The sequence below is a fragment of the Paroedura picta genome, chromosome 6 (assembly GCF_049243985.1).
Source record: "Paroedura picta isolate Pp20150507F chromosome 6, Ppicta_v3.0, whole genome shotgun sequence".
NCBI classification, from domain to species: domain Eukaryota; kingdom Metazoa; phylum Chordata; class Lepidosauria; order Squamata; family Gekkonidae; genus Paroedura; species Paroedura picta.
Genome location: NC_135374.1, coordinates 110,186,300 through 110,204,046, shown reverse-complemented (window position 1 = coordinate 110,204,046; position 17,747 = coordinate 110,186,300). Strand labels below are relative to the sequence as shown.

The 17,747-nt window shown below is 45.8% G+C and overlaps 1 protein-coding gene across 1 annotated transcript in view; it reads right to left on the bottom strand.

Annotated features, from left to right (window-relative positions):
• Positions 1-17,747, bottom strand: part of DNAJC3 (DnaJ heat shock protein family (Hsp40) member C3) — a 55,143-nt gene that overhangs the window by 16,983 nt on the left and 20,413 nt on the right. Inside the window, exons 5-8 of the mRNA XM_077343900.1 lie at positions 11,402-11,554; positions 9,892-10,073; positions 6,528-6,647; positions 348-453 (exon numbers count right to left, since the gene is read on the bottom strand). Of these exons, the coding sequence (XP_077200015.1) occupies positions 348-453; positions 6,528-6,647; positions 9,892-10,073; positions 11,402-11,554 (561 nt within the window). The remainder of the gene's footprint in view (positions 1-347; positions 454-6,527; positions 6,648-9,891; positions 10,074-11,401; positions 11,555-17,747) is intronic.

Below are 17,747 nucleotides of genomic sequence, written 5' to 3'. Positions count from 1 at the left end.
GGATTTGCAGCATTCGTCTCCAACACCATAATTCAAAAGCATCTATTATCCTCTCTTCCTTCTTCAGGGTCCAGCTTTCGCATCCATAGGTTGTAATGGGGAAGACAACGGCGTTGACTAGTTGGCACTTTATATTAAGACTGATATCCTTACTCTTCCATATTCGGTTTATGCCTAACATTGCGTTCTGGCCCAGAGTTACTAGAACATTACTAGAATCTAACCTAGGCCTACGGCCATCAGGATTAAGCAAGGGGGGAGCAATGGGTGGGATAAGTTGGAGCTTCTGCCTAGCAAGGCTTCCAATTGGCCTTGTTCGTTGCACAAACTCCTTGCAAAGGTTTTACCTTGGAGAGGCAGTGGCAGATTCTCTCTTTGGCCTGTGTGGCGTAAGCAGGAACGTCAGGCTCCGTTTTCATCACGGACTTGTATTTATCAATGGCATCCTGGTACCTAGAGACAGCATTGCAGGGGGGGGGGAATCAAGAGAAGAAGAGTTGGTCTTTTATACCCTGCCTTTTGCTGCCCAAAGGAGTCCCAAAAATGGCTTACAAGCATCTTTTCCTTCCTCGACCCACAGCAGAAACCCTGTGAAATCAGTGGGGCTGAAAGAGCTCCAAGAGAACTGCTCTGTGAAAACAGGCCTAAGAAAAATGGGACAGGGCCAAGGTCAGCCAGCTGGCTGCATGTGGAGGAGTGGGGGAGCATGCCCATTCCTCCAGATTAGAGCCCATCCTTCTTAATCGCTAAACCACGCCGGCTTCTGATTAATAATTTTAAAATTCAGCCATTCCTCCCTAGTCCTTAAAAGGCTTAATGATGCACACCCCAGAGCTTGACAGCAGAAAGGCTCGGCAAGAAAAGAAGGCTTGTGCCAGGGAGAAACCAGCTTCAGACTAGCTTTTGGTTCCCTGGTAGCCCATTTCCTGCCCTGGAAGAGGAAGTCAGAACCCACCCACCCTAGTTAGCCAGGGAACACTGTGGCCATGCCTGGTTGACAAAGGAGAGGGGAAGCGGAGGGGTTAGCAGGTGCTGGTTTGCTGTGGAGTCAAAAGCCAAGCTGAGCTGAACCAATAGGTGCAAAGAGCTCGGGCTGGGAGCACACAGAGGACAGACAGCTGATCTACCATTGATAGCATCTATAAAAACGACAAAGTGGCCAGACGCTGCCAATGGTAAAAGTGACAAAACCAGGCTACCCACAGACAAGGCAAGAGGTGGCCCTGCAAGACAGGCCTTCCCTGTTGTGGCACCAAATCTTTGGAAATCCCTCCTCAGGAAGCGTCATCTGTCTCCCTCTATTGGTGCTTTTCGCCAGTGTGTGAAAACATTCTTGTTTCATTTGGCGTACCCCCCTGCCCCCCAAGAACAGTTATGGGTTCTCTTTCTAGTGTGGGCTGTTTATCTGATTTTAATGGAATTGTAATGGTACATTTTAGTTTTTAAACAAACTTATGGACCTTGGTTGGGTGGAAAGGCGGCATGAAAATATTCTAAATCAATAAACATGTCATTCCTTTGCCTCAAGAAATAAATACCCCAAACTGAATATGCTCCGAACTTAAAATGCAACACACCTCAATGTTTTCTTGGGAGTCCCCAATGTTGCACAACAGAGAGCCACCTGACGCATATGCTGAGCCACACTCCTACAAGACCTATTCACTTGATGTGCAGGGCCAGATCTCGGCCCCAGGGACTGAGTTGAGCCCCTGGGGTGTTCAAGTTCTCTTTGCCTCCAGCGTGTCCAGCCCAGCACCACCCTCCTTTCTCCACCTCTTGACTTGTTTTTCAGCCCAGAAACATCTTGAAAGGAGGGCATCCTGGGGATGACCTAAGCCAGGGGTGGCCAAACTGGGGCTTGCCAGATGTCCATGGACTACAATTCCCAAGAACAACAGCCAGCCTGTGCCATAGATTTGGAAAGCCAGTAGAGTGGCGGAAGGGCATCCAGCACATTACGAAACACACTTAATGTATGAGTCTTTGCCTGCCAGGCAGAAGCTATGGGTGTGTACTAGGGTTGGGCGCCCTGGCATCCAAAGCGGCCATTCGCGCCCAAAGCAGCCAGCGCTGCACCGCAGGGGGGAGGAGAGGTGTGGGTGCAGGTGCACCAGCGCCCACGCCCCCCCACACACACACACACACGGAGCGGCGCTGGGTGCTTCGGGTGTGAACAGCCACTTTGGACGCCAAAGCACCCAACTCCAGTCTGTACTCAGTGCCATTTGCTCCTTGCCCTCCAGGAACCTCTGAGGCTGCTGACCTGGACAAGAGATGGAGGCAGAGCGCTATGACCTTGAGGCACTTCGCGAGAGCATTTCCCAGTGCCATGTTTGACTTTGGAGTAACTCTACCTTTGTTATGTTTTAAGTTCCGCACCGAGTTGACATTTGGGACGCATTCTGCGCAGCGCACCTCTCGCAAGCTTCTCAAGCTTTGTTCTGATCTTATTTCCCCCGAGCACCAGCAACCTGATGAAGATTTATTTACGGGCCAGCTGCAGCATTTTATTTGCAAATATGCTGTGATCTCCACATTTAAACGCTGAGACATTAAAATACCGTTTTAAATAAGAGATGGCATTTAGTGCTAAAACTAACAGCCCTGACACTTTAATTTACTGGGGAGATGAATAACTACATAAAGCTCTCCACAGAGGCCAGGCGGTAAACCTCTCTAATTACTCACAAACCCAATCGATTTCCTTTTTTGTATTTATCAGCAACTGGGCTGATAATGAAACGCGGCTTCCCTTTGTCGCCTTTGCGACGTCGCGAAGCAAGCTTCCCAACACCTTCGGGTACTGAGGGGTAGCTGGTGCTCAGTCAAGCCAGACTGCATGCAAGGGACAGTCTGCGATTCTCAGTGCCACGACAGCTGCTTCCAAACATCAGCATTTTTGGGGCACCCATGTGACATTATACTCTAATCCCAGTCTGATTGTTCTGACCCCCAATAGAACACTTTTCCCCAAACAAGTTTCTTCATGATGTGCAGTCCAAGAGCATTAGTTTGCCATTTGCCTAGGGATGTGGGCATCTTCCAAAGTCCTGCCCACATCAGTGTCATTTTCCTTCCATTGGAAAGCTTTTTTAAAAAAGCTTAGAAATTGCTATAGCACTATAATGTTATATAACTCTATAGCAGGCTTTCTCAACCAGGGTTTCATGAAACTGGGGGGCTTCTTGATGACCCTGGAAGGGTTTCCCAAATGGGTGGAAGTTTAGGTTTACGGTTGAGGCCAAGGCTAACATCTATGCCCCCCCCCCCCGGGACTTGGGATTGGGATTAGAGATGGGTACCACCAATACCCCCCTCTCCACCTGCTAGTAGGGGAAAAGGGTAGTGGATTAGCCAATCTTGCCGGGTTAGCTTGCTGACTAATAATTGCTGGACTGTAGTTGTTTTAACTGGATTTTAATGGATTTTATGGGGTTTTAGAATGTTGTAACCCGCCACGAGCCGCAAGGGAGTGACGGGCAATAAATCGAATAATAATAATAATAATAATAATAATAATAATAATAATAATAATAATAATAAATCTTTAATATATATTTTAACTTTGTTAAAGATTTATTGGGTGATATGACCATATATGGTCATGTTGACCCAACCCAACCCTCCCAAAATGGCCAATGATGGGTGGAGGAGCCCTGGTAGGGGAAGGGGGAGGGGCCCGGGGTGGGTGTGTACACAGCTATGCTTCCTGACCATATTTGTCATGAACCCCGATTCATGACCTTTTCATTTCCTGGGCCCTAGCAAGCCCAGCCGTCGTAACTCTATAAATCTCTCTGGCCTCCAAGACTGCCCCTTCATTCCCAGTGCCAGCTAAGTTTCGCCTTCCCACATACCTTTTGGTCTCTCACCAGCCGGCCCTAGCCAAGGCCATAAAGCGATAAACCTGTCGGCAATGCTTCTGCCTCCCTTCCTTTCCCAGCGGGAGAGACTCCATGCGAACGTATCAATCTTACTGTAAGTGTCCTTGCAGAGACAGCTTTGAGTCTCAACAAAGTGTCAACTGCTTGATAAGATTCCGGGCCATCTGGTGGCCTGGGAACCAACCCCCCTCTGCTTCTTCCCCGCTTTCCCGCCCAATGCATCCCGTCCCCCCTCCCTTATTTGGTGAGCACTATAACTGCCTGGTTTGTTCTTTTGTACTTTGTTATTACCAAGATCTTTGCTTAGGAAGATCTTGGCCTGCTTTAGCTTTCTGTGGACTTTGCCTAATAAAGCTCTTCTTTGAAATTTGCAACCGACTGTTGGATTTCGGATGTGCTTTCACTTGGGACTCCACAGGCTGGGCTCAGCCTGATTCCTGACAATATTCTGCATGATTGTGACACTTCTGGAGCTTCTTAAAGCCTGAAGAATGTTTCAGGAGTTCTCAACGGCATTGAGAAAGGCTTCTCTGTAGCATTATAATGCTATAGCTATCACTGTTTTTTTTTAAGCTCTCCAAAAGCTTGGTGATAAGCGGAGAAAAAATAAAGGGATGTGACAACTTAAGGAGGAAAGAATAGCTTGAACCCTTCCCAGAATTCTCGCAGGCTGAAGAGGGGGAGAAATTGTGGCCAATTCTCACCAAGAGCCAGCTTGGTGTAGTGGTTAGGAGTGCGGCCTTCTAATCTGGCGAGCCGGGTTTGATTCCGCACTCCCCCACGTGCAACCAGCTGGGTGACCTTGGGCTCACCACAGCACTGATGAACTGTTCTGACCATGCAGTAATATCAGGGCTCTCTCAGCCTCACCTACCTCACAGGGTGTCTGCTGTGGGGAGAGGAAAGGGAAGGCAATTGTAAGCCGCTTTGAGATTCCTTCTGGTAGAGAAAAGCAGCATATAAGAACCAACTCTTCTTCTTCCTCCCATAGCATCCCCAAATGCTGCTCCTGAGGAAAACATCCTGTTCAGGAATATACTGGGTAGGAGAAAAATCAAATTGCTCCCTTGGAGGGGGAGACGGGCAAAAATCCCTCCTTTAATGGGAGTGTCAACTCCATTGACAGCACAAATTCGCAGTCATCATGACTAAAAATACAGAAGCATGGATGTAGTCAAAATGTTCCAAACACCCACAGAATACCTTATCCTGTTTTACCCTAGGGCTGTTTGGAGAGCCTATACAGCCCAAAAATTGCACTGGAATTAAATAATTCTTGGATGTTAGTGGGCTGGTGGTCACTGGGTAACGGGTGCAGTAGCATGAATTTTTCCAAGAATGAATCCATGGAGGAGCCAGTCCCCTAACTCTACAAGCTGTTTGTCCATGAGCAGCTCCCATGTGGGTGGGGGTAATCTTGAAACGATTCAGCTGCTTGGCCCAAGACTGATCACATGGATCACAATGCCTCTGGTGCCAGAGCTGCCACTCACAGGATCTGCTGTAGCAATGGACCACAAGGCATATTCACCCTGCCAGCTTTCCTCTGCTGGGGATGAGAGCAAGAGCAGGTGGTAGCCAGCTTCATCCGGCCCAGTTAGTGCTGGTGGTTGTCTGCCTAGCTCAGCACATGCCTGGGGTGGACCAGGGAGTGAGGACATGGCACCAAAGTAATGAGCCACCTATGGCACCATTAAGCTGAGCCTGCCAACACCACGTAAAGGGTACTTATCCAGGTGTCAAAATCACTAAAACATTACTTCAGCCCCATGGAAGCTATTCATGATAACAAGTAAGATTACCTTTAAAGGGCTTCTCACTCATCTTGCTATAGCATTATTGTCTCTGTATTGCACTCAAGAAGGCTGCTAATAAGTGCTTGGACTCTTAGCATACAATTCTTGACAAATCGGAGGGACTGCTTGGTTGACCCAACTCCCCCAAAGGACATTAAGATTCTCCCACTCTAATGAACTGGTGATCCCTGGACCAAAAGAAGTACATCTGGTCTCAATCAGCGCCAGGACCTTCTCAGTCCTGGCTCCTGCTTGGTGGAATGAGCTCCCGGAAGAGCTGAGAGCACTGACGGAACTGGGTCAGTTCCGCAGGGCCGATAAGACAGAACTCTTCTGCCTGGCGTTTGGTTGGAGCCGATGAACATCATGACAACTCTGCATGAACACTGACTGGGTTCCCTCTACACAGATACACCTCCCCAAAACAGGAATGAAATGCAACATAACAAATTAATTGGCTCATAAGCTGGCATGACTGTTTTAAAGATCTTATAGTTTTAAGATCTTAACATTTATCTTAAATTAAATTATTGATAACTTTCACTTTTATTATGTTTTATGGATTTAAAATGTTGGAAAGCGCCCCAAACCCGTTCCCCATGAGGGGCAAAGTATAATCGCAAAACAAACAAAATAAAATAAATCCTGCAATTTTGGCAGTTTAGAGGAAGGAGAAAAAAATCCAGAGCCCCCACAGGTTGACCTGTAGGGTTACAAATGTGATTGTCCAACACTCATGGCAATCATTTGCCCCGGGTGCAAAACAGCATCGGTACACCACTATTTCTGAACTGCCCTGCAAGAGGCTACTGCAGCCTCAGCTAATGCACAGGTTGCTCCTTACCTGCCTTCTTGGATTAGGTCTTCTGCCGACATAATCTGTTTGTTGAGTTTCTTCACTTGCTTGTAATGAGAAAAGCATTCCTTGTGGTCTTGGTCGAGCTTCAGACATTCACGAACTTCACTTTTCACCGAGGAAAGAGAAAGAAGAGTCTGTTTGGTTCTGTGGACAGCCCTCTGCATTCCTGAGACTCACGGAACAAGGTGCGTGTGTGGAAGCGAGACAAGGTGTGCTATCTCATGCTTACTTATGGAAAAAGAGGCTGTTAGTGTGTGTGTCGTCCCCCCCCCCGAGGTCCCAGGGGATCGTACACGAAATAACAACAAACCCTTTGTACACTAATGGTAAGCTTTGCAGCTCTAGTCATTTTAAAGGGTTGTATTTAGGAGAAACAATTGTTTTCTCCTAATCTATGTGTGTTTCTACCGTGTGTCCCACTCAACCTTCTCTAGAGTGAGTGTTTCCGGATTTAGGGCTGAAAATGGCTGGATGTTTCATTGTACTATTTAAAATATATAAAGTTGTGGTGTGGGGGGGGTGTATTTGGATCATAAACACAGCGCCCTTGCACCATTTCCCCAGTACAACCCACCCACCCCCATTAAGGAAAACATGACAATTTCACAGAGTTTTATCATTATAATCTTCTCTGTCCTGTCCTCTACCTGAACTATCAGCTATCGCATTCCACTCATATCAACAGAACACAGAGAAACACAGAGCCCTCCCCTTATATTTTAGCTTTAAAATCACGTCGCTTTAATTTAGCTTTCTAGCATTGGAAGTAATGCCTCCGGTAGGTTTTGGAGAATTTAAATTTGTTTAATTTTCAAAGTGAGAGACAATAGCCCTTGCAGACTTGCAACATGTAACTCTGACAAATCCAGTGGAATTCCACCACACGTATATGTGTGTGTGTGTGTCTATAGAGGGGCTGTTGTCATGAGATTGTGCATGTAGCAATGGCCTGGTTAGCATCAGTTTCACAAAATGTGTGCTTATGGGGAGGGTTGTTCTTGTGTGTGTGAGAGTTTTTGAAACTGATAGATAGGTCATTATTTATTCATTTAGTTGGGACCCCACCTATTCTCCCAATGGGGATCCAAAGTGACTTGCATTGTTCTCTTCTTAAGTAGTGGTTAAAGAGTGGCAGCCTCTAATCAGAAGAACCAGATTTAATTCCCCGCTCCTCCACATATGGCCAGTGGGGTGACCTTGGGTCAGTCACAGTCCTGTTAGGGTTCTTCCCACAGACTAGTTCTCTCAGCCCTTCCGAACTCACAGAGTGTCTGTTGTGAGGACAGGAAGGCGGAAGGCGTGGTTGTAAGCCATTTAGGAACTCCTTCAAGTAATGAAAGGTGGGGTTTAAAAAAAACAGTTCTTCTTCTCCTTCATTTAACCACCATAAGGTCAGTTGGGCCCAAGGTCACACAGAAAGCTACCACAGCATGGGTAGGATTCGAACCTGGGTGTCTTGGATACTAATCCAAAGTCCTTCGCCATTACACCACAGTGGCTTTCACAGAGCTGTCATATACATGCTCAGGATTGTTTATAAAAAGAATAAGCATGATTTATCCTTCAGATCCCACATGTGACCCCACAGGGAGCTCCCGCTTAATGCTTCCAGATGTAGGAAGTCTTCATTCTAAGAACAATTTGTTGTAACGTGTAAACGGAGGCTCTTTAATAAATTGTAGGGAAAAAAGCCAATTACATACTTGGATTCTAAAGCACGGCTTAACTTGGGTTTCTAGATAAACACATAATCTGAGTGCCACCACCATTTCTGATTTGATTGAAGACTTCCTGTATCGATCGGGAAGTCTTCAATCCATACCACAAACAACAGGAAAGGGAAAAGTATGAGCCGGAGGATAAGCCAGGCTTGTTCTCATCATAAACAACCGGGGGCTTATTTATGACCACAGAATGCAGGCTGCATCACGGTTAAGCTTCACTGCTCTGGCCTTTCTCACTGCAAAGTCATGAGCAATTTCACAACAGTCAATTTCTCTTTCGTTCATGCTTAGCGGGCCAAATGGCAAGGTGGCTTACAGGGCCGTCCTAAGCAGGCCTATTAAGAGTCTTGCTCAAGCTTACTCAGCGGAGCTAACTCCCCATCGAGTGTTCCTGGATTGCACGGTTAACCCTTCTTCTATGATAATGGGAACCCCCTGTGGTTTTTGACGAATGCCAGTTTGCAGAAACTTCTTTCAACTTCCACCACAGTTATTGGCGGCGTTCGCAAAAATCTGTCAAGACTATGCATACTTCACTGAACATTAATTGCAGAGTGTTTTTTATACGTCTCATTTAATAAGGTAAGCAGAGGCAGTTCAAGCTCTTTTCCCGAAATTAAAATTGAACCACCACCACCACCCCTATTCAATATTTCACACAGACAGTTCTTAGGAAGAGCTGCAAGGTTGTCTTAAAGTACACATTTAACAGCATCTGATAGTTCTCCAAGCAGTATGTTTTAGGAGTTGGGATGCCTGGTTCCTGCCCCCCCCCCCAACAGGCCACTGGTGGGAAGGGGGTAGAGTTGCCAGCTCCAAGTTTGGAAACTCTTGGAGGTTTCCTGTTTTATTATTTTTTTAATCACTATTTCTCCTGAACCTTGGCTCCAAAATCTAATCTATGGCCAGAAGAGGAGAATGCAGCTGGGCTGGGCGCATCTGAGGACGAATTAACAGACCCAGGATACATACTTATTCCCTTGCTGTCTCTTCATAGAATCATAGAGTTGGAAGGGACCTCCTGGGTCATCTTGTCCAACACCCTGTACTATGCAGGACACTCACAACCCTATCGCTCTTCCACTGTAACCTGCCACCTCCTTGAGCCTTCACAGAATCAGCATCTCCATCAGATGGCTATCTAGCCTCTGTTTAAAAATTTCCAAAGATGGAGAACCCACCACCTCCCGAGGAAGCCTGTTCCACTGAGAAACCGCTCTGTCGGGAACTTCTTCCAGATGTTTAGATGGAATTTCTGTTAAATTAATTTCACCCCCTTCGTTCTGGTCTGTCCCTCTGGAGCAAGAGAGAACAATTCTGTTCCATCCTCCATATGACAGCCTTTAAAACCAGATCCCCTCTCAGTTGTCTCCTCTCCAGGCTAAACAGACCAAGCTCCCCCAAACTTTCCTCATATGTCTTGGTCTCCAAGCCCCTCACCATCTTTGTTGCCCTCCGCTGGACATGCTCCAGTTTGTCAACATCCCTCTTCAACTGGGGTGCTCTTCTTTGGACTCCTCATCTCAGCTAACAGGGAGATTGTTTGTGCCAAAGTAGTGCGTTTTGTTTAAGGATTAGAGCTGCAAGAAAACATTTTACACTATTACCGATAACAATGACCTTACCTCAGAGACGGTTCATGGTCCCCTAGCTGGTAGTGTATAATGCTGAGTTTATAGAATGCTTCTGTATTATCACTCTTCAGCTTGGAGGCGGCTTTTAAATCATTAATGGACTTCCCAGGTTCTCCTTCCTTGATGTAGCATTCTGCTCGAAGCTCACGCAAGTCTGCAGCCCAAACAGACACCTTGAGAAACCAAAATAGAAGCAAGACTTTGGTGCACAAATCACTTTTTTAAAAAACACCCTTTTAAGACAGAACATAGCTTGATGCTCTCCCTTAAGGTAAAGCCAAGTTCTTTAGGGATACACATTATTTGATTCAATTATATTTTTAAACATTTATAGGCTACCTCTTCAGGTGCTGAGAAAAGACATCTAACAAATAGATCCCCCTCTCCCCAAGTTGTCAGCTGCTGCAAACCATTCCAATGGCCCATTTCACTTCCCATTTCAGTTTGGAAGGGGGGGGAGGGTTTCAATGGCTGCCAGCCATTTCAGTAGTCCATTCTGCTTCCCCTGGCTAGGAAGGGGGGAGCCAACAGAAGGCCCACTGGTATAGCTGTATAGGAACAAATAAAAGCTGGTGCGGAAATCGGCTTTTATTTGGGTCAGCTATCCCGGTAGTAGAAACAGATCAGAAAAGCTGTGTTCAGCGAAAAATACTGGTATGGTATTCTCCCAGTTTTCTTCTTGTTTGGGTAAACCGAATGGACACATCTAGTTCTGGGGTGGCCAAACCGTGGCTCTCCAGATGTCCATCGACTACAATTCCCATGAGCTCATGGACATCTGGAGAGCCACAGTTTGGCCACCCTTTTTAAACCAACCACATTACGTGTTGAGACCACCAGTTAATGAGATTCTCCTTATGTCCCCCAAAGAGCTTTCAGATCTGCAGAACAAAATCTGCTCAGGATCCCTGGCCCCAAAGAGATTATATTGGCCTCAACCAAGGCCAGGGTGTTTTTGGCCCTGACCCCAGCCTGGTGGAACAGGCTAATGAATGAAATCAGAGCTCTGTGGGGCCTTAACCGGTTCCACAGAGCTTGAAAAATGGAGCTGTTCTGCCAGATCTCTGACTGAGGTCGTAATGACGTCTGGAAGTGTTAGCCTCCCTGCTGGAAATCCACCAAATTTACTCCAGCTAAAGGGTCTTACAACCCTCCCCCTGCCCCTTCTTGTAGAATACTGAAAAACGGGCAACAGTTGGTAATAGTTTTAATGGTTTTAATTACCTAATTTAATTAAGTCTTTTTATTGGATTTTATTCTATTTATATATTCTTGTTTTGTTGCAAACCACTCTGAGTTGCCAGAGAGAGGGTGGGTAATAAACACAAAATAATAGCAACAACAAGTCACGCAGGAATCTAATCAGCCATGAGCCCTGGCCCTCTAATGGAGCTTTTATTTCTGGTTCCGTCAAAGTAGAGTTTCTTAGGAGGAGTTGTTCACCGGCTCCCTGCAGAACCCCCCTTTTTTTCTTGCCAGCTGTTTCCCCCCTGGGACTTACATCCAGAACCTCGTCCAAGAAGCCGATTGCAGTATAGTAATGGCCCTCGTGATATGCAGACTGAGCCTGGGAACACAGGGTCTGCATCTCATCAGACTTCAGCAGCTGGGAGCGTGCATCTGCTTCCTCCTTTTCACTCGGATTAGACTGGAGCTGTAAAGATTAACAAAAGGCAGCCACCGTTACACGTCAAAAGCAAAAGATCCCACAAATCGACACGGACCATCCAGAAAGACGTAAGGGGGGAAAAAATGACGCCACTGAATTCCTTTGAAAAGCTTCTCTAGAACAGAACTCTTGTTACTGAAACTCAGTGATTCAAAGCAGTGGTAAATCTGGGGAATTCTTGCCAAACCATGAGAGATCCCCCATTCATTTCAATGGAAGGGCAGCATTCTCCATAGGAAGCACACAGGAAAGCCCACACAAGGAGGCAGCTGCATGTGGTCAGCAAAAAGCATCCCTAATTCATAACAGGAATCTGGCAGCCATCTATGACTAAAAGACTACATCACCCTTTGTGTGCGCATTGGCCAACTTCATCCCGTTCAACGGTTCCTTTTGGAAATGTCGGTCTTGGTGGGTGGTTCAATCAGCTACTATCCAGTTGGGCCAGGGAGACATGAGTACTCTAGACACATGTCTAGCAAACAAGGGTCCCTTTCTATGGGAAAGTGGGAGCAGGACCAGGTAAGTTGGCTAGCATGCTCCCTGATTGGCTAAAGTCAGAAGGGTGGAATTCCCAGGTTCCCATGGAAGATCCCAACAGGAAGTGCACTTGGAGCCAATGTTACATTCATAGACTTAAAGAGTGTGATTCTGCATAGGATGACACTATTAATTAGCTCACTTAGCTGATGTTTTAGCAGAAGACTTCCACAGGTCAAATCAGATTTGCTTGGATCACTGAATAGTGATCCTAATGTAACCAAGACTGAATTCCTTGCGATATGACCCTCAAGTCTATTCTGATTAACTGTTTCAAGTAACAACCTAGGTTCTTGATATGGAGTACTGTTGTGTTCTTTCTGGAATTGCTTCTGTCCTGATAACCTTATGGTGGAGTTACAATGGACTCTGCCTTCTCTTAACAGGATCTCAGTTCCTGTCTTGGAGGGCAGCCCAAAAATAATTCTTCTGGTCCTGATGTGATTGGCAGAAATAGTCTCAGCATCATGATGAAAAAGAGGAAAGAGAATATGCCAAAATGAAGTCATGGTAGCAACAATGCACACGAGGACTATCTTGGTGGCTAACTTTATCCTTTGGAATGTACTCCCAGAAAGGTATGGCTAAGAATAACAAAGGTCACTATTTTATTCAAAAATATCCTGAGAAATTTATGGAATTAATGAATTGGCACTGAAGTCCTAAGTATTGCTTCAGGATTTTTTAGGTCTGAGTGGGAGTTTAATTATTACTTCTATGACAGATTATTGGTGCTGCAAATATATTATATTTGCTAGTCACTCTGGACTCATTTGGAAGGGCACAGTACAATGGTGTTCATAAATCCTTATCCATTTGTTCCCTTCTATATTTGTGAAACAGGCCTGGGGGTGGAGACTGTCCGCCCTGTCCGAGATAGAATAGGGCCAAGCAGGGTGCAGCCAGCAAAGCTGGTCACACCCAGATTGGCCCTCCCTCTCTACCTCCCACCCACCCTCCTTGCCCGCTCGTAGGGGGGGGAAGATTCCCTTCCCTGTGACTCGAAAAGCACTCTCACCGCCTCTGTGAGGCCGCAGCAAAGGTGGGGAGGGGGTGGGAAGGTTCACTTCCATGGGCCATGACAGAAGTGCTTGCTGCGCCCCAGGGGCTTGGGGGTGGCCTTTCAAAGCCTGTTCTTATGAACGGGCTTTGCAGCTAGTAATAATATAAACCTTTCAACCTTCACTACCTCTGTCCATTTTTCCGTATTTTTCTTTTAAAGATTCTGGAAAGATGTGATCACAGACTTCTCAGAACCTTTAATCTGTTCTGACCTTAAGAAAAGGCAAAAAGAAAGACTCATAGTATCTGGAAAGAGCCTTATAGCTGCCACCTGAACAGGTCAGACATGACAATGGATGATTTCAGAGTAGGAGCTAGGGCTGCCACTGGAGGCTGGGAAATCTCTGGAACCTTGGGGGCAGGATTTAGGAATAGGCAGGACTTCAGCCGGCTCTAATGTTGTAGCACTTACTATCCAAAGCAGCCATTTTCTTGAGGGGAACTGGCTTCTGCTTTCTGGAGATCAGCTGAATTTTGGGAAATCGCCAAGCCGAACCTGGAAGTGGAAACCCTAGAAGGAGAACCCAGAGTTGCCAAGTCCCCTCAGCCATCAGTGGGAGATGAGAGGATAAGAAGAGTTGGTTTTTAAATGCCGCTTTTCTCTACCTGAAGGAGTCTCAAAGCGGCTTACAGTCGCCTTCCCATTCCTCTCCCCACAACAGACACCCTGTGATGGAGGTGAGGCTGAGAGAGCCCTGATATCACTGCTCGGTCAGAACAGCTTTATCAGTCCTGTGGCAAGCCCAAGGTCACCCAGTTGGTTGCATGTGGGGAAGGAGCACAGAATCAAATCCAGGCCGCCAGATTAGAAGTACATACTCCTAACCACTACACCAAGCTGGCTCTGTTGCCAGCTCCTGGTTGGGGAACTCCTGGAGACTTGGGGAGGGAGCCAAATACCCCCCAAGCCTCCCTCCTTCAACCATCACTGCAGACTCACCCATCCTACTGGGCCATCAGTAAGCGTTAACTTACTGTTTCCCCCAGTGTTATCATTCCATAATGTTATTATTATTATTGTCTTATTATAAACTGAGTTATTTGTATTGTTCCTGTTTGATGTAAACTGCCTTGAGACTTCGGGGAGGACGACATATAAATATATAATAAATAATAAGTAAAATAAATAAATAAACTTAAGCTTTGCAGTCATAAAAAAAAAATAACCACGTCAGCAGAATTTGGGGGCTATAAAAATACACTACGGTGACCTCCCTGTAGCAAGACCATGGAGGCAATCAAAAAAATCTTTCAGTACAGCTTAATTAATGTATTAACACCAATATAAATCCAATGAGATGCAAGCGGTTCAAAGCAGTTTAAAAAATGATTTGTAAGTGCAACTCATTTCTGCTTTATGGATTCAGTTTACATTAAGCGCGCGCACACACACACACAAACACACCAAAGCAGGGGCTCCAAAACACAATGCTGGCAGGGGCTCGTGGGAATTGTAGTCCATGGACATCTGGAGGGCCGCAGTTTGACTACCCCTGCACCAAAGGAAGACCGATTACATGGGTTTAACTATTCCTCCCACTGAGCTCCATCCGCTTGCTGCTCCGGACTGCGTGTCCCCAAAGTTGGAGTTGTGTGCTGTATTCATTTTTCATAGCTAAGCAATCTTATAGCCTGCAGTGAACCATCTTTTTTTAAAAAAAATAAATAAAATCCATAAACACCCCATTAGGCACGGCTAGAAGTCTTTTAATCAAATTCTGAAAGCAAATCTTTTTAAAGAAATAGATAACTTGGACGTGACAAGCTTCCTGCAGCTCAGGTTCTGCAAGTGCACTTGGCTGCATCCAGGCATGGCAACAAACCATGGTTTCTTTACACAAACCCTGGCTTGCCTAACAGACGAAAATGAAAAAACTACATTTAGTGCGCAAGTCCCAGTTAGTTTGCTGCTTGCCTTCCTGCCTACTTCCAAGCAGAATCCCCGCATTCTATCCTAAATTCACTTGGTACTGTTCTTGGCAAAGCATCACTATGGCTTGTTATAAATGGGAGAGGAATTGAAAGCAACGCATAGGACAAGCCATGGCTCCTCTTTCTTACTCTTGGCTAAAGATAACTAGCCTGACTTCCCTTCAGCCTATCCATCGGGCACCTTCACTGAAATATATACATACACAAATACACACATATACATACACATACACACACATAGAGAGATAGAGGATGGATGGATGGATGGACGGACAGTCTCTGAAAACAAAACACATATTTTACAGCCCTCCTGACTGGGCTTCTTCTCTGGTTTTCATACCTTTTAACTTTCTCTTTAGGAAGGAGTTTAGTCTCTGAAACACACTCCTCTTTCGTGAGCCATCGCTAGCACGGAGAAAAAACTGAACACAGTGTGCACAGAAACGATCAAAGACAGCTGAATGCAGCTGTGCTCCCCTCTCTATATGCAGGATGTTTAAAGGACAGCTGCCTCCACGGGTCACAATAAGCCACATTTTAAAGCATAAGTAACAGAACTTCCTTCAACACTTGAAGAGAGCTCTGATTGGCCTGACAAGGGTCCACGAACTGGACAAGGTGCACAAATTCCCATAACAGAAGCAAGCAGGCATTAGACAGGGAGACACCAAGTGAGTGCCTGAACTCATTCTGGTCCCCCCTGCCGACCATCTCCTTCCAACATCAATCCAACACCAGAGAGCAAGAGCTATCAAAAGGGCAGGTGGGCCACCTCCAAGAATCAGGGCCATTTCCCACGGCTTAAAAATAGCACAATGGTTGCTAATTGAAAACGCTACTAATTTGGCATTACCCACGACGTCGTAGACAATCTGCAACACTCCTGAAACCGATCAGCAATAAGCGCTTCGTTTTAGCGCTTTCAGGGGAATCCAGAAAAGTGGATTCACCCTCCGGATAGCGATACACTCCTGCAACCAATCTGCAACACTAGCGCTAAAGACCTGTGCGTTACCATTGTAGCTGGTTCTTCAAAGCCCCTCCCCCTGGCTCTCTTCTCCAAACTTCCGGCGAAGCGATCGCCATTTTTTTTTCTCGGAGCGAGCGGGGATAAACGCACCGGCGAGCCTCTTTCTGTTTAGAGGCTTCCCTGGCTTCATTCCTTCACCTTTAGTCACTAAGCACAAACCACTTAAAAGCCCGTTTGCTGGAATAAAGTCCCTTTATTTTTTACACATAAATTCAGCCGAAAATCGAGCCCGTGAGAAGGGGGGGGGGGGGAATTTTTTTTTATCACTCGAGCCAGCGTGCAAACGATCATACACTCAAACGACAGCTCACATTAGGCTGCTGGATGGGTCTCTCCGTAGCAAAGAATCTACACAGATTCGTTGCTATGGGTCTGTTTTTTTTTTTAAAAACCTTTCTTAAAGGGAAAGGGGCTGTTTGGGAGCATGCTAACGGCTGCCCATTGGCTGCTTGACGGCCAGGGGCGGGACGAGCTTGGCAATAGCGCTTCCTTTCTAGCGATTTCTGCCGAGACCGGAAGCCTGTGGGAAACGCTAAAAAACGCAACTGATTCCACTACAAAGCCAGGTGTGCAAAACGACGAATTCCACTATTTTAAATGGCGATTTTTCTTTCCGCAAACAATTTGCAACAAAGATCCCCGTGCGAAAAGGCCCCCAGCTTTTCCTTCCTCACATCCCACCTGAGAATTGATTGCAGTCAGATACGCTACTGTATCCCCTTCCTGATTGCACTTTGAGACTTGATCCACAGCCTTCTGTAATGCTCACTGCTGAAGTGAGAGAACTGATTAACCTGCTGAACCTAAAAGTATCTCTCAAAAGTTGTAGTGGAGATAAAAGTTGTAGTGGAGTATAGATTTCTATACCGCCAGAGCTGCAAAGAAATGGGCGGTATAGAAATCCAAATAAATAAATAAAAGATCAGGTGCCTCTTCAGCTTGCCTCGTGATGCATGCTGTAATATAGGTTCAATTTACTTAACTTATGTACATTTGATAAAAGGGTGTGCACAGATACACTCAGCTCTCAGTGTATTAGAAACAAGAGTCTACATACGCATTAGAGAGGGACACTTCAAGAACATCACCCAGGATATTCTGGCACTGAGCTGATATGTTTGGTCTTGACCTTCATGGAAGAAAAATCCTCTGCCATAATGTAGACATACAAATGTGGGAGAAGTTAATATTCTGCAGGAAGGGGGGGGACTGTTTCCTTAGGAGGAAGAAAACAAGGAGAAAGCAGACTATTTTTAGAGAACAGACTGGATAAATATCAAATGTGTATCTGAGAGTTTTAGCTCCAGAGATGGCGATTGATGAGCTTTCTCCAAAACAATAAAGAGAAGATTAGAATAAATATGGAGTGGACAATGAAATCTATTGTTTCGCGGAGAAACACTTCAGCCCGTCTAATTGTAAATTAAGGAGTTTGCATTCAAGCCCACATAACACAAGAGAGATAATTTTAAGTAGTTTTTAATTGTAAATAAGAATGTTCCAAGTTGGTGGGGGGGGGGGACGAAAATAAGCAGTTTACGATTATCGATCCTCTAGGATAGTCTTTGCTGGCCTCTAGTGGAACAACACAAAACGGACAATAAATTTACCATC